The sequence below is a fragment of the Callithrix jacchus genome, chromosome 2 (assembly GCF_049354715.1).
Source record: "Callithrix jacchus isolate 240 chromosome 2, calJac240_pri, whole genome shotgun sequence".
Classification (NCBI taxonomy): Eukaryota; Metazoa; Chordata; class Mammalia; order Primates; family Cebidae; genus Callithrix; species Callithrix jacchus.
Window position 1 is genome coordinate 30567930 of NC_133503.1, and position 21889 is coordinate 30589818.

Below are 21889 nucleotides of genomic sequence, written 5' to 3' on the forward strand. Positions count from 1 at the left end.
ATCTTGAAGGGATATGTTTTGATAAACTGATTCCATTTGAATGTGCATCAGTTCTATACTCAGTACCATTGTCCTTCCTCTTAGTATATCATGCCCTGAAAAAATAAAATTTCTGTTCAGAAATGATACTTGGTTCAGCCACAGCACACACAGTTGTTACATTCATTAAAACAAAAAAGGTATCAAGGTTTTGGGAAACTCCAGGGAAAACAATATGTGAATTGATTTAAGTTTCAAAAGAACAGCAGGAATTATTCAGGTAAAAATATTTATGTTAATATGCTACAACTACCACATTTTATCTGTGTGACCGCAGGCACTTTCTAAACAACAGCTGCTAGAGAAATGCACACAAGAAATGGGTGAGGCCTATGGGAAGTGGAATTTTTGTATTCTAGCTATTACATTTTTTCCCAGTCATTACATCTCCCCCAGCTCTTGCAGGATGTGGGTTTTTGGCCTAAGTTGCACATTCACAGTTAAATGAGGCACCTTTCTGACTTGGCTGAATATGTATGAACATGAAGTTATGAATATATGAACTGGTTTGAAAGGTAGAACCCTGTGATGTTGGCATTGTCATGTTGGGGATTTTTTTACATCATTTTCAAATTATTCTGCATGAAATTTAGCATAGGGTAGCAATTACTTTCTTACTCTTATACTTTCTCATGTTCCAGTGAGAAGAAGAAAGCAACATAGGTTTGTGACATGTAATGTTTGAGACCATTGACTTTTCTTCTCACTAACTGCATGTGAGAATTTGGGCAGGCCACTGAAGCTCTGGTTCTGTGCCTTACTTGAAAAATAGTAATGATAATAAGCTCCCACCTCATAGATCATTTTAAGGGTTCATTAAATAGATCCGTACATACAGTGTTTGGCAAAGTGCCTGATTCCTAGTTAGTGGGACTCTAAATTGTAGTTATTATTATTGTATTGTATTATTCTCTGCTCTGCAGTGGGAAAGGATCTGCCTGCATTGCTGTATAAATATTCTGTTATTTTAATGACAGTTTCTAACTTTTCAGGTGACCTTTCCTTATTGATATTTACATTCATGTTGTGATAAACTTGAACTATACAGAAAGTAAATACGTCTCTTTAAATGTTATTTTCTAGCAGTTCCTTCTAGAGAATATTTGTTTTGGCAAGTAGAGGTATATCCTGCTTTAATCAACCCATCAGGCTTATTCAATTCAAGGAATTTTCACACCATTTTGAAGATTGCAACAGTTGTTGAGAACTATAAAATGTGTTCCCTGCCTTTGAAGAGATCTGGGAAGGGATTATTGACATCTTTTTTATACAGAAGAGGAATCACCCTGAAACACCAAAAAAAGGTTTACATCAAATATAATAACTGATGACATGCTGATTTAAGTATTTAATGAGCAAATCCTATTAACTCTGCCCACCCATTCATTCGGTTACACAAATGAAATAACATCTGAACTTCCATGCATGAGCAACCAAATCCCATACACAAGGTAATGAAGGATAGAGCTGCTTGGGTTTTAATATCGAGCCTTTCCTTGGGAACATTCTGCCTTTCACATTTGCCTAGGTGCTCTCTTGATTGGCTGAATTCATCTCCATCTTGCGAACACACTTGCTTATATATTGATGTTATGATTTGGGTCTTGTGTGTCTCTATGGGGCCATGTCACTCATTTAATTTCACTTTTTTAATGAAGAAAGGACTATATATAAACACACACATATATATATGTGATATAGATCCTTTGCATAGTAAAAGTTTTCCCAAGAACTGCTGTTTTTGATTTTCTTAAAAAGTCTTTGCTTACACACACAACCTCTCTCCCTCTGTCTCCCTCTTGCTCTATTTCTTTCTTGTTCTTGATTTCTATCTTTCACATGTGCACAAGCAGAGGCACTCATACCCACACTCATATAGACCTTTTAGTCTTTCTTCTCATAGTGTTATTCCATATGCTGCAATTGCTTTGGCTATTACTAGTCCAGAAATTTCCAATCCATAGCCATGTATGCTAAATGACACTTACAGTAAGTGGTATATGGCTTTAAAAAGACTAAATTAAGCTGGGCACAGTGGTTCATGCCTGTAATCTGAGCACTTTGGGAGGCCGAGGCAGGTGGATCACCTGAGGTCAGGAGTTCGAGACCAGCCTGGCAAACATGGTGAAACCCCATCTCTATTAAAACTACAAAAATTAGCCAAGCATGGTGGCACATGCCTGTAATCCCAGCTAAATGGGAGGCTGAGGCAGGAGAATTGCTTGAACCTGGGAGGCAGAGGTTGCAGTGAGCCAAGATTGCACCATTACACTCCAGCCTGGGTGACAAGAGTGAAACCATCTCAAAAAAAAAAAAAAGAAAAGACTACATTAACTCCTGATTTAAGCAGCAAATGAATTGTGTGTGCTTCTTACTTGTTAAACAAAGAAGACTCACCATAGGATTATTTTATATCATTTAGAAAAAGATATTTTTAATTTTTTTCTGGAAATGTACAGTAGAACCCAACAAGTGGTATACTAAATTAGTACTAGTCTTCAAAATATATATAGTCTCATTGATGTATTGATTTCAGAAAAGTTATGTCAGCAACTTAGGTCTTTGCACGCGATGTAACGATTAGTTTTCTGCTAGGCTGATAGAAGAAAGTAAAGAGAGGCAAGAATTTCTTTCCCAAATTATTGTGCTTAGGTTTTTGTTGTTGTTTAACCCCTTTTTCCATCCCTATCTCTCAACCTGAAGAAGAGGTGAAAGGCATAGAGAGGAAGAAGGAAGGACTCAACTGTTTGGTAGAATAAGAGAAGAAATTCTTTGAGGGTGCAAAATTATTTCTGGGTAGTTCTGAACTTGGTTTTCTCAGAGAATTATGCGGTGGACATTGGCCGTGGCACAAGCCTATGTTGGATTACTTTGCTTAAAGCTTTTAGCCACTCATTTGAGTTTCACCATGGTATGGGCTATTGAGAGGTAGTGGGAGGGAGGATGTACTCCTCTCCACTTACCTTCACAGGGCCAGCCAATCAACCTCTTCACACTCTGGGTCCCAGTCTGAACAGAGGACTTTTATTTGTCAATACAGATAATACCTCTGGGTGTAACCTTAGCCTACACTTTAATTTTAACTTTAACAATTTTGTTTTTCTGAGAGCTACAACCACGGCACATCTTATCCAACAGCAGCCATTCCTACGCATTCATTTAATACAACCTCATAATGCAAAAATCAGTGTGTTAAGTAAAGCTATTCCTTATGAAGAAAAGCAAATGCCTCTGATAAAATAATGTTTCACCCTCACGCATCACCATATTATGCAGCTAAAATGTACTCAAACAGAAGAGTTAAATACCAATATTATGTGGTTTGGGATTTAGTACAGAAGTAGCAATGAAGGAAGAGGGCAGTTCAGGCCAGAAAAATCAAGGAAAAAGAAGGCTTCGAGTAAGAACTGCACAGAATGACTTCCAGTTGCAGTAACCTTATGTGGGTTCACTGGGTTTGCTTCTTCTGGCTGTGTTGATGGAGGTAAAAGAATCAAGCCTTTTTTCTTGAGTACTTTACATTTTTGTGCATTATCTTTAGGCTATGGTTCTTGATGTTGAAAGAAATATGATGTCTTCAAGGCTTCTCTCTAGGATGCCAAAGAGTGGCGCCTTGGGTATAGGAAGAGAGCATGTGTTAGATCTGCAGGAGTGTGTCTAAAAGAGGTAGTTGGAGCTGGAGTGTATTGATTCTTTACTTTTTGTCAGTTCTTGGCATGCATTATTGACAGTGGAGATTGAATAGTTTGGAGTTGGTAAAAGTCACCATCAAGAAGGGACACGGATGAAGCTGGAAACCATCATCCTCAGCAAACTAACACAGGAACAGAAAACCAAACACCACACGTTCTCCTTCACAAGTGGGAGTTGAACAATGAGAACATATGAGCACACAGAGGGGAATATCACACACCGGGGCCTGTCGAGGGATTGGGAACAGGGGAGGGATAGCATTAGGAGAAATACCTAGGGTAGATGACAGGGTGATGGGTAGCAAACCACCATGGCACATGTATACCTATGTAACAATACTGCACGTTCTGCACATGTATCCCAGAACTTAAAGTATAATTAAAAAAAAAAAAGAAACTATGTTGCTTTGAATTTGCAGAAACAACTGAGAAGAGGAAGGCAAACCCTTTGCTGTGCTCTGACTACCCCTGGGCTTTTTGTGCATTGGATTATAAAAAATGACAGAAGACTTGAACATTTTTATGGTAAATATCTAAAGGGAAAACTTTGTCCCTGCAGTAGCCTTTTTAGCAAATATGGTTGTCGCATTCCCACTGTGTATGACTGAGACTGTGCTGAGCTCAAACGAGGTGATCAGTTACTATCAATATCTAACCGGCTAATAAATGAGCAAATATTTAATGAAACAAAATAATTATCAAAATGTTGGCTTCTTATATTCTTGGAAAGGTAGTAATTGGTAGAAACCTGAGTGTGCCTACACCACCCATACACCCCACCCAGCTTGGTTGATCTGGATGGAGCTTTAGAAGATGTTCGTTATTTATGACACAGGTAACTGTGGCTCTATTATTGGAATCCTCCTTACCAATTGTCTACCTTCACTATCTATTTCTGAATATAGATGTACAAGAAGATGTACAGTAAGCTTTGTTATTCATTGGCTGCAGTGGGGAGGAGAAGTGAAGATTATCCTAACACTCAATTAGAGTTACATCCTGTTCAGAGCAGTTCTCCAAGTGCTCCCTCTGCTCTAAACTTAGTGATAATTTGGGCTTACAATGCAGAGAGATGTTATTAAAAATACACCGAGTTTCATCATTGACACTTCCTACCCTTTGATCAATACTTCCCTGTCTCCCCTACTTCCCAACCCCTGCCGTTTTGCATTCCTACTGTCTTCTTCTAGGACTCTGACTATTTTAGGTTTATCATACAGGCGGTATCATGGAGTATTTGTCCTTCTATATCTGGTTTATCTTATTTCAGTTAGCATGATATTCTCCAGGTTTATCCATGCTGTTGTAAATGGCAGGAGTTCCTTCTTTTTGAAGGCTGGGTTATATATATATATATATATATACACAGATAACAGGGTGATAGGTGTATATATATATATAAAACCCAGCCTTCAAAATATATGTATTATGTGTATATATACATAATTATACTATATATTATGTATGTGTATATATAGTATAATTATATATATACATACACCATAGATGCTGGTATATATACTGGTATAATTATATATATATAATTATGTGTATATTATGTATATACACACATACACAAACATACACACAGGTATATCTACTCTGTGTGTGTATATATATATCTAGAAAATATTATACTGGTATAATTATATATAGTATATATAAATATACAGGTATATCTACTGTGGGTGTCTGTGCATATATATATAAAATATTATACTGGTATAATTATAGTATATATAAATATACAGGTATATCTACTGTGGGTGTCTGTGCATATATATATAAAATATTATACTGGTATAATTATAGTATATATAAATATACAGGTATATCTACTGTGGGTGTCTGTGCATATATCTAGAAAATATTATACTGGTATAATTATATATAGTATATTTAAATATACAGGTATATCTACTGTGGGTGTGTATATATATGTAAAATATACTGGTATAATTATATATATAGTATATATAAATATACAGGTATATCTACTGTGGGTGTGTATATATATAAAATATTATACCGGTATAATTATATATATAGTATATATAAATATACAGGTATATCTACTGTGGGTGTGCATATATATATAAAATATTATACTGGTATAATTATATATATGGTATACATAAATATACAGGTATATCTATTGTGGGTGTCTGTGCATATATATAAAAAATATTATACTGGTATAATTATATATATAGTATAAATATACAGGTATATCTACTGTGGGTGTCTGTGTGTGTGTGTATATATATATATATATATGTTATACATATATATATATGTTATACCAGTATATATATATATGTATATGTTATACCAGTATATATATATATATATATATATGTTATACCAGTATATATATATATACATATATATATATGTTATACCAGTATTATATATATAACATATATATATACACACACACACACACACACACACACATGCACACATGCATATATATGGTATTATTATTATATATATACACATACAATATCACATTTTCTTGATGCCTTCATCTATGGTGGACATTTAAGTTGTCTTTATGTCCTAGCTGTTATAAATAATGCTGCAATGAACATGGGAGCACAGATATCTCTTCAAGAGCTGGATTTTAATTCCTTTCAATATTTACCCCAAAGTGTGATTGCTGAATCATATGGTGATTCTATTTTTACTTTTTTGAGGAGCATCGACACTGTTTTTTATAAGGGCCGAATGAATTTACATCCCCACTAGTAGTGTTGTTATAGTGTTACCCTTTCTCCGCATTCTCCCCAAAACTTGCTCCCTTCTGTTTTCTTCATAGTAGCCATCCTAACAGGTGGTAGGCGATATCTCTTGGTGGTTTTGATTTGTATTTCCATGATGATTAATGATGCTGAGCACTTTTTCATGTACCAGTTTTCCATTTATATGTTTTCTTTGGAGAAATAGCTATTCATTTTCATTCATTTTAAAATCAGGTTGTTAGGGTTTTTGCTTGTTTTGCTTTTGAGTAATAGGAGTCCTTATGTATTTTGAATATTATCCCTTTATCAGATATATGGTTTGCTAGTTATTTTCTTCCATTCCAAAGATAGCCTTCTTGGTTTGTTGATTGGTTTCTTTGCTGCACAGAAGCTTTTTGGCTGGATATAATTTGACTTACCTATTTTTGCTTCTTTTGACTGTGCTTTATTGTCATAGACAGGAGACCATTGCTAATGTGTTTGTGGCACTGACCATAGTAATGGTTTCATGGGTGTATACTCATCTCCGATCTCATCAATTTGTATATATTAAAGGTGTGAAGCTTTTGGGATGTCAATTGTATCTCAATAAAGTGGTTTTAAAAATGCACCAATAAAAATAGCATGAATTTTACATAGTATACTTCTAGAAATCCTAGAGCTTGATGCCTGAATGCTGTCTAGAATCCTGGGAAGTCTATCTTCTGTATTTCATTAGGCTGTGGTGTCAGATCCTGAGCCAGACTTGAGATTCATATAAACATCTGAGACCTGTACTGTCTCTTCAGTGGATTCTAAGCTGCCTCAGCTTTAATAAAGGTCTTTAAGTAATTCAAATTAGTAGAAACTCTTCATCACTTAGAAAAATGGTGGCTAGAGATGTGTCAAATGTCAGAATATTAGGTATGGTTTACCAAAATGAAAAGGAATGGGGTGGCTCAGAGTTTTCTGGTCCAAGCATTTATCTGTTCCATGAATAGGAGCAGGGCTTCCTTCTTGCCTTGCTATATTTAAATTCATTGATATTAAGAGATGGTCCAGGGTTGTATAGACAAATAGATCTTATCTCAAATTCAGATTCCTATTGATTGGTAGTAGTTGCCTAAGATGCTGAGTTAAGAAGATTATAATGTCATGACATCTGGACTCAGTACAAGGAAGAGTTATCACAACTGAAGAGTGTATGCTACAGGGAAGAAGGTGGTGGTGATAAGTAGATAGATAGATAAATAGATAGATAGATAGATAGATAGATAGATAGATAGATAGATAGATGATAGATAGGCCATATTATATATATATACTTATATACAAATATACTGTATTATCATAATAATATATGCACTTCTCATATTGAGAGTATCACTGCTTGGGTGAAACTGCACAGTATAGATGGCAGATACTGTATAGTTGCCCACAAAATTATTCCCTTATTTCTCAGGCAAACAAGGCAGCTGGACTACAATTTCAACTTCTCTTGAAGCTAGACATGGCCATATTCCTGCGTTCTAGCCTATGAGATAGATGCATACGTGGAAATGGCATTCATCACTTGCAGACATGGAAAATAAATCTTTCCACATATGAGTCCCAGTTCTATTTCTCCATTCACTGGCTGAAGGGATGAAGAGACTTGGGTAGAGGACTGAGGAGAGAGCAGCCACAAGGAGGAGCCTAAGTCCCTAAATGACTGTTTGGGTTTGAGGCCTCCCCCTAGCCCCCCACCTCTGCCTGCCACCCTGCATTGCCATCAGTGAACAAGAAATATACTTTTACCATACAGTGCGACAGAAGTGGGGTTGTTTGCTCTAATTGACTTAATACTATATGTGTTAAGGTTTTTTTTATAAAAAACATAAAGCACAATGGAAGTATATAATAGATTGTAAATATAAGGTAGCAAAAACACCATTTCTCTTTCTGGACAAACCTATATTGTTATGTGTGGTAAGAAGCCTCCCCAAAGCATTCTTTCTCTTTTATGAAATGGGCAAGTCTAGCACTTCCCTCCCCTCTGCATAAATAAGACAGATGCCTCAAACCATCTCTCCAACACAGTCCTTCCTGATAATGACAGTCAGCCTCTAAATCCAAGTAGTCATAGAAACTATGCCAGAGCTCTGGTGGAAGTCTCAGTGGTAGGCAGACAGGGGACACTTCTCCCCAATGCCACTCGCAGCTGCACGCATCCTCCAATGCATCGGCTTCCTGCTTTGTAGTCCTGTCTCTTCCAAGCTGAGTTCACCACGTGGTCTTCTCTTATCCCCGGGTTATTTGATCTTTTACTCTAATTTTCTCACCAGCACTTTTCTATTTAGTTTTTATAGAATTTATTTCTCCTTCCCTATGTGTAATTTTTTGTATCTATCTTATTTGAATTTCATTTCATGTAATCCCTTCAGTGCATCCAGGCCATTTTGGATTCTAAACGTGTTGTCTCTTCCCTGACAGCTGGGTATTCTTTGTAGAGTACAAATATATACTTAGCTCCAATGTCCACAACACTTATAACAGTAAAACTAGAGTGAAAGTCAGAAGAAGAGGTGGTGGCGGTCCACGAACTCAGTCCAATTGGTAGCTGCTCTTGCAACAGGGCCGCAGGAAGGAATGGAGAATGACATTTAGGACAGATTCTTTGTCTCTGACTCGGGAGAGCTTTGTCTCTGCATATCGTCCTCAATCTCCTCTCTCTTCAGACCCACATTTCTTGATCTATAGGCTACATGGAAGAACATGGCCTCGATACCCCAAAGTTTTGCAAAGTTTTTGTCTGTTCAAGAAAATGGCTCTGATTCTGGGGAGTGTTTCAAAAAATGAGACCAAAATCAAAAGCAAGAATGAGAGAGCAAGTGAGAGGGAAAGCAAGAAGGAGAGGGAGAAGGAGGGAGAAGGAGAGAGAAGGGGAGAGAGGGAGACTGTGTTTTTAACTTGATCAAACTCTACATTAGGTCTAAAAATTCTAGAAAAGAGAGCAAAGTTATGGAATAAGAAGTGAGGCTGTTGGGATCTCAAACTTATGGGTAAGTTGGGAATCATTATAAATCAGGCACTACCCCCAAAAGATCTGTTAGTGATGGTAGAAGAGACTTTAAAAGGTAGATAAACAAAGGAAGAAAGACAAGTAATAATTTAACTTCCTTTGCACCTAAAATTTACCAGTAACAATCACTCTATGAGAAGAAGCATGTTGTTAACATTTTCCACTGGGTTCTGTTTAACTCTATGGTGATTTATGGGTGTATACATATGTACACACACATACATGTATACACATGCATGCACACACACATATTCAGTGAATACATACTATTTGACATGAACTACATGAGGAACTGTAGCCCATTTTAAAAAATTTTTTGTGTGAGATAGAATGTCACTCTGTCACCCAGGCTGGAATGCAGTGGCACAATCTTAGCTCACTGTCACCTCCAACTCCCGGTTTCAAGCAATCCTCCTGCCACAGCCTCCAGAGCAGCTGGGATTACAAGGGTCCACCACCACACCCGGCTAATTTTTGTATTTTTAGTAGACACAAGGTTTCACCATGTTGGCCAGGCTGGTCTCAAACTCCTGACATCAGGTGATCCACCTGCCTCAGCATCCCAAAGTGCTGGGATTACAGGTGTGAATGACCACACCCAGCCTAGTAGCTCATATTTTTAGGTGACTTTTGATTTCATGGGGGAAACACACACACACACACACACACACACAAGTCACACTCTTATATCCAGTGGGAAGAGGAACCCTGGGAACACTTACGTAATGTAGGAAAGGAAAATGACAGAAAGTCTTCCCAGAGGAACAAGTGCCTGAGCTGGCTGTGAAAGGCTGAATAGGAAGTAGCCAGGTGAAGGACAAGACAGCAGACCATTCAAGGCAGAAGGGATCATCTGAATGGAGGCATGACAATAAGAAATAGTATGGTGTCTTCCGGAAAGGGTCAGCCCAGACTTGTCATGACATAAATTAGGAAGTAAAAATAGGAAAGCAGTAGGGAAAGAGGAAATGGCAGATTTTAAAGAGCCTCTTTGGCCAGGTTAATAAACCCAGACGTTAACCTGAGGGCACAGGGAAACCATTGAAATGTTTTAAGCAAAGGAATGACACAGTCAAACTTGTATCTTCTACAGATCACTGTGGTATTATAGAAATGCATCAAACAGATTTAAGATGAAGACAAGCTGGGACACAGGGAGACTAGTTAAGTAGTTACTGTGGTAATCTAGGGCAAAGATGATGGAGATCTAATTAAAGCAGAAATAGTAACAATACACCTATCAGTTATTCATGAATTCAACAGGTAGTCGTTAACATGTCTTCCCTGTGCTAGGCATTTTACATGAATCATCTTACTCAATCCCCAGAGGCCTAGGAAGCCAGGTACTGGTCTTTTGGTGAGAAAACTGGCTCAGAGGTCTGAATTACCTGGATGAAAGTTCAAAACTAACAAGGAAATAAGGCAGTATTCAAATCCAAGTCTGATGACACACTTTAGTAATCAACCACCAATCCAATAACAATAGCTATGAACAGGAAGGAATACAGGTTAGAAATAGGTGGAAGATGAAATTAGCCAGGCTAGGAGATTGACTAGCTTCAGGGAATACAGGAGAAGGCACCAAGGATAACTCTCATATGTTAAGTATGGATGTTTGGGATAGTCAGTGCAGAAAAACTGTTTTCAATGTTTGACATTCATTCCAATTCACTGCACCACCAGGAAAAGCAGTCATTTGGCAATATCACTACCCTATTGGCCCGTCCACATTCTACAGCTAGTCAATCTTCCCATCCTTTTTGGCCTGGATCCCCAAGCCAATATTTCCAGCAATCTGCTTTACAATGACTTCAGTCTCTTTGTCCCCTGACCTTTCACAACGCCCACCTTGCCAATCACATCCCTTACAAAACCCACTGTTCTTCTGTGCCAGCTCCTGGGCAGCCATTCAGTGATATCTGAAAAATTCAGCCAGGCACTGGTGCTTTTGCTCAATCTTTTCTTTCCCTTCTCCCATCAGCTCCCCTTCTTATTTTGCACTGCACACATCCCCTTAGACCCAACCAGCCACCTGCTCTTCGCAGTGTGCCTCTGAATATCAAGGTCATGCAAGTTGACGTCTCTCTCCATTTCTGTCTATCTTCACTCATTTTTCTCTCTTCACTCTTATTTCAGAGTAACAGGTGTTTCTCTTCTTGCCACCAGCTGAACCTTGATCTATCAATTGCCTGCAAATTATTTTTAATACATTGCTTAAAATTTATTCACGGTACAAATTCAAACTTATTTTTAATCCTTATCGTATCTATGAAAAATACTGTCTTTGTTAGCAGAGCATTCATCATCCTGAAATAAACTATGAGAAGGGCTAGACTTTGCTCATCTTTATCTCAGGACAGGATAAAGTAGGTTAAGCTCCAATCAACTTGATCTTAATTAGCCCCCAAATGATGCTTTACTTCCATTTCTAAAGCCTTAGTTAGTGAATTACTGGATGAAAAATAATTTTAACAAGTAAAGAAAGGCAAAACTCATGAATATCTCTAAAAATGAGGTATTTTACTGTATATTACATTAACAAGTTTTAAGATGTCATCAATTGTAAGAGATTTTTTTAAATAAGAGTGTTTGGGGGAAATTAAATGTACAAATGTCAATTTAATCCAGAGATCAGAAATGTGAATATGAAAACATGAGAAAAACAAACTGGAGCTTATAATTTAGACAATACAGCAAGTTTTCTCCCTAGAATCATGTTTCTATCTATCTAGAATGTAGCTGTCTAACTTGGTCATTTTACAAAATTCCTATTCATGCCACAATCCCCTTGGTTAAAAAGTTTTGCTTTGGCTGGGTGTGGTGGCTCAATCCTGTAGTCCCAGCACTTTGGGAGGCCGAGGCAGGTGGATCACGAGGTCAAGAGATCGAGACCATCCTGGCCAACATGGTGAAACCCTGTCTCTACTAAAAATACAAAAAAAATTAGCTGGGCGCGGTGGCACGCGCCTGTAGTCCCAGCTACTTGGGTGGCTGAGGCAGGAGAATTGCTTGAACCCAGGAGCTGGAGGTTGCAGTGAGCTGAGGTCGCACCACTGCACTCCAGCCTGGCGCCTGGTGACAGAGTGAGACTCTGTCTCAAAAAAAGAAAGAAAGAAAAAAGTTTTGCTGCATTTTTTGTTTTATAGAGAACTCTCTGAGATCCCTGGTACCCATCTCTTTCTTGGTTTAGGAATTGGTTTTGTGTACTGATCTTATTCAGAAATATAAGCATGGCTTCAGTAAAGGTTGAAACATCAGCAGGAAACCAAAGCCTGTAACTGAGGGAGACTTTTTTGAATATGGAATAAAACATGAATCCAGACATTAGAAAATTGGAACACCTTTTTTCCATGTTCTACCTTAGTAGAAGTTTAGAGAAGAAAAGAGTTTACTTGCCCAAAAATGACAGGATATTTCTTTCGACAAACACCCATATGTATTAGTGTGTGCATGTTTTCCTTATTAGATGTTGGAATCACACTAGGTCTGGGTTTTTTGCATCTTCTTGCTCGAAGCAACTGATTGTACCTCTCAAGCTCAAGCCAGAGCCCAGACAAAAGTACTTTCCTGCCTGGTGGGCTCACAGTTTGTGCAGCTGTATGTGTGTGTGAACGTCCATTCATATATGTATATACATATGTGCATGTGTATAGTGTGTATCCGCAACTATATTTTTCATGGCATTTTGGAAAGGATACAATAGTATTTGTATTTTTCAGTGAGTGTGCCAGCTCATAATCCCTGTTTATTAGAATGAACTAATTTTTTTGAGCCTCTGCCATGTTTCCTACCCCCTACGATGATTCTGTTTTCCCCTCTTCTAAAATATAACGCTGGAGAGAAGTGCCAAGTCAACAGCCCAGAAATTGGGAAGCTCCTTTTGAAATTCCCATCCTGTAGTACTCCCCTTGGGTTTCTGTGCCAAAGCTGGCTGAGAGCACTCTCGTTTCAGCTTCCTATTTAACTTGGCTGGTACTATCTTCCTAGTGAATCATTTCACTAGTTTGGGCCTGGGTACTGATCTCATACATCAGACACACAAGTACATACATACAATGCACACACACAAACTCAGGTGCACCTCCATGAATGCTGACCACATGCATTTGCATATGTAAGCACCATGTGTGCGCAGTCCCCCCACCACACTCATGTACATATGCAGATACAAACATACATGTGTACCTCCATGGTCACATACATGTGCATGTGCAAGCACAGACATACATGCATACATGTGTTTATACACATATGCACACAACCTGGTGAGCACACATGCACACACATGCATATGGATATTCATGTACAATGCACACTTACATGCATCTTTGCACCCACATACACACACAGACCTGATGCCCTTTTTCTCTTATCTTTAGCACCTAAAATTTTTCTTCCTTTGCTCTCATTTTCGCATTTCCCCTTCAGCATTCCCAGTAATGACACGCTTGAGGTTATTATATAGTTCATCATTGTTAACAATATGCTATCTCTACTCACAAGGTCTGGATTTATCTTTCTACAAGATCATTGAACAGTCCTGTGTGCCAGCTATGGAAGTTTTCATAACCTGCCCGAATAGAAGAAATATCAAATCATTGAAGCTTAACCCTAAAGAAGTGAGGGTCACCTCAGCCTTGCCTTCTGACTCAGGCTGTCCATGTTGTAATAAGTGAGGGACATGGAGCTGAGCACTTCACAAAGCCTTCTTTATAGCCAGGAGTGTGATCACAAGTGGGGATTTCCCTGTGTTTTCCGACACATTTCCCTCTGACTCTGTTGTGAAGGGATCTTGATTTTCATGTTCTAGCACTTCCCCCATGGTGCCGTTTTCTTTGCACTAGACTGAAGAAAGAGAGTTTTAAAGTTGCCTCTTCTGCTGGGGCAAGAAGTCGTATGGATTGGGGAGTGGCTTTACCCTTCCCTATAGATCTTAACTCTTCTCTATTCTTCTGTTCTTTGTTTCCTGCACTGAAAATGGCATTGTTGGGTCTGAGCTCTGCTAAGTCTCTAGAAACAAGAGCACGGGGAGAGTGGCACCTCTTAGCTGAATTACCCAGGTCCATTGAATCTTGCCTTCTCATTTTGCATGCACTTGGGCTTCCCAGGCCTCTGAGTTCAGGATTCTCCAAGCTTCCAGCATGTAGCCCAAAAAACCAATGGCATGGAAGTCCCTGAACAATAAACAAATAATAGAAATGGCCTTTTCTAAGAAAATCAGACAAACAAAAGATACAAACTTACTGAAAGGATTTATTAGTCAGACTTAAGAAATGTCTACCAGCACCAGTCCTATGAGGTTCTCAGGATATTTTCCCAGTCTTTTGCTTATCTCCAATTCAGACCCTGTGCCAAAACTTATAACACTGGGGCTATCTCCATAGCCCTCTACTGTAGCGTTTCTCCCCAGGATTGGTGGGGCCTGGAAATGCATCATAGATGAGGAAACGGTTTCCAAATGTTAGCTCAGAAGGCCTGAAGCCCTGATGTAGATAGTTGAAAATCTTCTACCCATTTTTGGGGAAGTTCTCTAAATGGAATACTCTCTCTTTCTTGTTAATAGAGCTTAGAATATCTACTTCATACTGATTTTAGTGTGAGGCCAAAGGATCCCAAGAAACACAGGACATAGCTTCTGACCTCAAAAATCTCTTGGTCTTAGAAGGAAGAGGCAGAAAACTTAGTATGATGGCTTCTCTGGAGTACATAACCAATGGACAATGATTGGGAGGGCTCAGGCAAAGATCCCAAGAGGGAAGCTGTGTTGGCATGATCGGCCAGAGGAGATACATTTTAAACTATGTGTTAGAAGAAAGAGTAGGGTTAGTTAAAATAACCTAAAATTCAAGCAGGGGAGGAAATATCTATACAAAATAGTGACCACCTGGTTTCTTTGAGGATTTTTTTAATAAGTCTTCAGCTGAAGGCAGGTAGCATGTGCTACTGTGGAGGCCCAGATGAAGGGGCTACAGATAGCCCATTTAATCCAAAATGAGCCATTCAAGGGCTTAAAGCAATGGAATTAAAATACTATTTTCAATTGTCTTGACCCCTGGGATGTTTTGATTTTATGGTTATGAACAAAGATATGCTCAACAGCATTCTACCAAGGTTGATAAATTATTATTGAGACAGGATTTCCTGGGGACAAGAAGACTTAGCCAATTTAATTTCTCAATCAATTTCATATACCTTTCCATATAGTGTCATTTATGCAGAGGAAATAATAAGGTCACATTTTCTTTGGAGTCAAAAGGACAGAAGAAAAAGTTTAAGCAGCAGAGTAGTGGGTTCAAAACTTCCCTCTTTGGAGTCTCATTTTATATAGAACATGCGGGCTTCTGAATATAAAATATATTCCCATTGCATTCTGTTATTTTTCATTTTGAGGATTCAGTTATTTTAGAAGTTTTCATTGTTAGGGATTAACCAAATTCTATTTTTTAAGCAACTGAACATGTTTTAAAAAGGACTTTTAAGAAGAGGGAAAGTAGAAGCCCAGCAGTTAGGCATACTCTATTTGCTGCCATAACTCAAAGCGGTAGAGTTTAGAATGAAGATATAATCCTTCCCACCGCCGCGCAGACCCACAAGAAGCTCGCAGTGTGCACCAGGAGCCTGAGGCTCTTCAAGGCCACGGAGGAACACAGCCTCCCATTCAGCCCAGTGACGAGGTCCTTTGTAGTGGAAACAGTGACTCCTGTCATGAAGGCTTGAAAACAAGTCACCTGGGCGTGGATGATGACTGGAGAACTGTATTTTGAAGGACCCGAAGGTATCTCTTTAACATGCATGCCTTCTCCCGCAATCTGCTAGTCTGCCGACTTCAGCTTTCATCTCCTCAAATACCACCCAGTTCTCGGTGTTGTGTCGTGTCTGTGAAATGTGCATCATTCCCATGCCTTTCATCTGAGAGTTTATACCAAGATTCAATTTTTCATCAGCAATGGGTTCACGTCAGTTAGAATTAACGGCAGCTTCACTCATTGGCTTTTATTGTTAATATTTACATACCTTCCAGATTGTGGCCTTTGGGTAGGGAGGCCAATGGAATGCAGAATGAGCCAAGGTCAAGAAGCACAGAGAGTTGCTTCAATGTTGCATTTTATTTGTTTTTAATAAATAAAATGAGCTTTACAGCTTCCAGTAAAATAGCCAAAAATGAAATAGAAGACTTTGCTTTATGCAAGTCTTAGGAATCCAAATTAATACTAAGCAGTAGTATTTGGGAGCTGGGTAAAAACTTTCTCACACAAGCATTAAAATGCCCATAATACAGCAATCTGAATGGGAAAAAAAATCAGTTTGAAGTTCTTTTTATAACCTATTTCAAGTGATTAAAATTTACATAAAGCCATGTTTACTCAACTTTGGGTCCTTTTTTTTGTTTTTTGAGACAGTCTTGGTCTGTCCCCTAAACTGCTGCAGTGCAGTGGTTCAATCTCGGCTCACTGCACCCTCCACCTCTGGGGTCTAAGCACTCAGCCTCCCTGGTAGCTGAGACTACAGGCATGCACTACCGCACTGGCTAATTTTTTGTATGTTTAATAGAAATGGGTTTTCACTATGTTGGCCAGGCTGGCCTTGAACTCCTGACCTCAAGTGATCTGCCCATCTTGGCCTCCCAAAGTGCTGGGATTACAGAAGTGAGCTAGTACGCTCGGCCAACTTTGGTGCTTCCTAGCACTACCAAGGCCACTCTATCCTGCTTTCTTGACCTTGGCATTCAATTAAGTACTTTAACGCTTCATCCTCAACTATAAACCGACCCCTCCCTTTTAAGTTCTCAAAATGAGATGACTTAGAAATAAGTCAAACATGTTCTCAAGTGTTTTAAAATAACCTGGGTCATATGTGAAAGATTTGATGGACATAGACACCTCATACTCTGAATACTTTGCTTCCTTGAATGCTTATTAACTTTTGCTAGCAGGCTATAGTTTTTATACCATCCATCTCTTTTGAAATTTTATTAATGCTTAAAATATGGGGTTTTCTTGTGGCTTCTTGAATAAGCAGTGTTTTCCCTTTCTGGTTGAAGGACTTATAGCAAAGGAATAGAGCATGACCTTTGGAATCAGCTCTTCAATACAATCAAAGCTTCATTGAGAGGCTGTCTGCCCTTGGTTTACCTCTCTGAACCTCTGTCTTTGAATCTGCAAAGTGGGATTGATTAAAATAAATGCAGACTATAATCTCTGTGGGGCTAACTGTACCTGTTTGCTCACAGGTGTTACCCCAGAGGCAATGTTTGGGCAAAGCAGAACTTTTCCTAAAATATCACAGTGTTTGAATTCGAAGTTGATAGTTCTACCTTTGTCAGATGCCCTGACTTCCCTTTTGAGATTTTCACACTGCTAATTCCCAGAGGAGATTGATTTTAAATATGTGATCTTTTAAGGTCTCTGCTGTTCTGGAAGTCTGAATACGTAGCACGCATATACGAATTGGATTTTAGCTGTACTGTCATCATTATTTCCAGAATCAAAGGGACTTACTGACTTCCTCCAACATGACTTGGGGAACTCCAACTCCCTTTGCAAAGTCAAACTCAGGGGATCTATCACCTCGTTTATTTTTGTATAAATGTTTTCCATGTCTTCATAATTGACTCCAGTCCCCATCCCGTTGCTGTGGAATTGGCCCCGCTCTGAGGACCTCACCTGAAGCTGTGTGGTGTAGAAAAGGATATGCTGGCTTATTGTCTGACAAATTGGGTCCTGTTTCTGGGCCACTCACAGAAGAGCTGGTGACCAGGGCAAGTTACAGCTTCTCTGTAGCTCAGCGTCTGCATCTCTAAAACAGGGTAATCACCACTGTCCTCTCTGCCTCCCTGGAGACAATGTACGTGAAAGTGCTGTGAAAAATCTCCTGGGATGCACAAGTTCACGATGAACCACTGGTACTATTGAAAAGCACAGATCCTAAAGAACCCTCTGGGACTAAAGGGGGCCGAAGGCAAATACATAGTTCAAAACAGGTTAAGTGAGACTTGATATCTGAATTATTTTATCCATTGTATAGTGGAAAGAATATGGGTTTTGAGGTCATATTGTAGATCAGGATTCATACAAATTAAAAATAAGCCAATTTCTAAGTACAATGAAGCAGGCTTCAGTTAAGAAAGTCCTGTTTGAGTCAACAGTTTGGCTTGATTTTTTTTTCTTTTCTTAAGAATTTACCAGTTTGGTGACCTCTGACATATCATTTAACCTCTTTGAGCCTGTTTCCTTCTCAGCACAATGATGACATAGCTGTTTATGTGTGAATTGGAGGGAAACTATGTAAAGCACTGAGCATAGTCTTGAAGACATGCATGCCCAGGAGACGTATTTATTATTGTTTCTAGTTTTTATGTTTTTCAAGCATACAACTAAACCTGATGAACTCAATCCATCTGGATGTGAAGCATTATTCTGCATTTAAATAAAAGAAGGACAGAAAGACGTCTACCCAAAAAAGCAAAGACAGGTTGGGAATATAGTTAAAATAGAAGAGAAGAAGGAAATTCTTTGTCAAGTTGAAGATTCCATTCCTATTAAAATCATGCATAAACTTTCAAGGTAAATTTCAGAACGAAAACACTTTTTGAAATGAATTAGCCTCCATACTTGTGAAGACTCCATGGGACCAAGGTCTGTTCTATGTCTATACCCCTGGTTTCAATGACATAGCACAGAGGACTAGATAAAGAAAATGGCTCTTTGGTGACAAGAATTGAGATTTTTAGACCAACACTAGAATGTGAGAAAAACTCCTAAGGGTTTGAGTTCAGAGATCCTGGAGACCAGAAGGAAGCTTTGAACAGCTGGAATGGGTTTTCCACAGGAAAAGATGTGTTTCTAAGGAGGAAAAGGTGAAGTGCTTGTTTGATGAACCAAGAGTGAGTGCAGAATGACAGACAATAGCTAGCCTAAGCTGTGCAAGATGTTTGGGTTAGGACTAATGGCAAGAAGAAAGTAAAATCTGAATAGCCAGAATATTTGCAATAAAGTACCTACAATGGAGTCTTCTCCAGGACTGAGCAGATCCTTCAGAACAGTGGTTCTCAACCAGTGGTGATTTTGTCACCTCAAGGAATATTTGCTCCGTCTGGAGACATTTTTGTTTTGTACAAGTGAGTGACTGCTACTGGCGTCTAGTGGGTAGAATCCAGGGATGCGGCTAAATACCCTGAACTGTCCAAGACAGCACCTCCACCACTGACACCCCCAACAAGTAATTACCTGGTCCAGGGTGTCGGAAGCACCCAGCTTGAGAACCCTTGCTGTAGAATGATATGTTCCAAACTGCACTCCACTGCATGCAAAAGGATAATAACACATTTTCTGTGGGGTAAAAAGAAAAGGTGGGGGGGCTTAGGGAAGGGAGGTTCTGAGATCCAATAAACTGAGGAAGCCCTGTGTCTAATAAACTTAAATAGGTTTCTTTATTATAGAACGTTTCTGAGTACTTAAAAATAAAAAGCATTTCCAAAAACAGTTTTCTAAGAAATAACTTTGTAAGTTACAAGTATTCCACAAAACATAGCACAGGAAACACTGATCTAGTATGTCATATTAATTACTTTTTTGATGGGGTATTACTAGTTACCAACTTGAAAAAGAGTAGACTTAGTTGGCATTAAGTTGTTAAAAACAAAAAACAAACAAAAGCAGTTAAACATAAAACCTAGCCATGCATATAAAAACTATGAAAGCACAAAAGATTGCATGCTGACAGAGAATGTATCATCTGGGTGGTCCAGGCAGTGGTAAAACCAAGGGATGTTCTAGTTCGTAGTTCCCTTCTACCATCTGTAACAGCGAGAATGATAAGAGTCTGATGTCTCATCAATATGCTGGGATGCTAATACAACCTATTCCCTAGTAGGCACTCTGTACTGGAATTTATTGTTGATACTTAAGTGATTCTCCCCACCCCTGTTTATAAGTGAGTAGTTACAGCAGATGCTCACATCGGATTGCTGTGTTTGTAAAAGGATTCTCTTCACTTGCATGTTTTTCTCTGAAATATCGCATTTATTTATTTCAGTGCCTCTTCTTAGAAGATGTATTCGAGAGGGAGCAAGAATAATATATACTCTGTCGTTGAATGTGAGACCATAATTTAAATAGAGGTATTGGACCGACATCAGAGATCTGAGTCAAGTAGAAGCCCAGAGGAAGGAAGGGGACGATTTATTATTGTTTACATATTGCACTGCTTTAGCTTCCCTTCATTACTGTTTGAATGTGATACGTATTACTCAGAAGAGGATCTGGGATGAGCACTATGCAGAAGAGGAAGTTGGGTGAGTGTTGTACTGGAATGAAAGCTGCAGTCATCTCTGCAGATGCCAGGGTAGTGGGGAAGAGGCGTGTGTATTTAGCATAATAAAGTCCTGCGTTTTCATTGCCCAATTACTTAATTTTCTAAAAGAAAACTTATATCCCATCTCTCTTTTGATCCTACTTACTACAATATTAAGGGATTTAGCAGCCTTAAGACCTTTTGTCCTTCAATCGTTCATTAGCTTGATGTTATACCTAATCCCCATTTCCATTTGCAGAGAAGTCAGTTAATAGAATCGGCTATCATTATTAAACAGGCTTTTAAAAATGTACCACATCACTTGAAAAAAAAAAAAACGATGAGTATTTTTTGGAGTGGCTTAATTTTGTGTTGAATGCAACTAAAAACCTGACGTATTCTTTTTTCTATTGCTGTCGTAACAGATTACCACAAATAGATGCTTAAGCCAACACACATGTATTATCTTAGAGTTCTGTGGGTAAGAAGTCCAACTGGATTTCACTGGGCTAAAATCAAGGTGTTGGTTGGTTTTCATCTGTTTCTGGTGCGTGTTGCAAAGGTTCTCCTTCTTTGCTTGTTCCAGCTTCAAGACGCTGTTTCTATTCCTTGGTTCATGGTCACTTTCTCCATCTTCACAGTGTAGCCTCTCTTTGAGCCGGCTTTCATCATCACATTTCCCTCTGACCATGGCCAGGAAAATTTCTCCACTTAGAAGGGCATGTGCATGAGTTTAAACTCACTTGGATAATCCAAAATATTCTCCCCATCTCAGGGCCCTCAACCTTAATCACATCAGGGAAGTCCCTTTTGCTGTGTAAAGTAACATATTCCCAAGTCCCAGGGATTAGGACATCCACATTATTGGGAATTCATTATTCTGCCCACTCTATTTTATCTCCTTCTATTTCCAATGCGATTTGACAGAAATTCCAGATTATTCTCCCCAAAATCAGAAAAGCCTATTTCAAATTGTTTTATAAAACATTAGCTGTTACTTCTTTAGCTTTGAAGTGAAATTAACCCAGACGTGAAATCCTCAGCTCGATTTCCTTCCTCTACTCATGCTGTAGAAATAAACC

General features: G+C 38.7%; 1 protein-coding gene across 33 annotated transcripts in view; it reads left to right on the forward strand.

The window, feature by feature from the left end:
* Nucleotides 1-21889, forward strand: part of TENM2 (teneurin transmembrane protein 2) — a 3966312-nt gene that overhangs the window by 3402418 nt on the left and 542005 nt on the right. For 4 of the 33 annotated variants that reach the window (XM_078359058.1, XM_078359063.1, XM_078359052.1 and 1 more), the window contains one exon: nucleotides 4151-4256. The exons of 27 other annotated variants lie outside the window; for them this stretch is intronic. In XM_078359058.1, the coding sequence (XP_078215184.1) occupies nucleotides 4151-4256 (106 nt within the window). Of the gene's footprint in view, nucleotides 1-4150; nucleotides 4257-20549; nucleotides 20809-21889 lie in introns of all 33 variants that reach the window. 2 more of the 33 variants (XM_078359072.1, XM_054252480.2) reach the window with 2 other exon arrangements.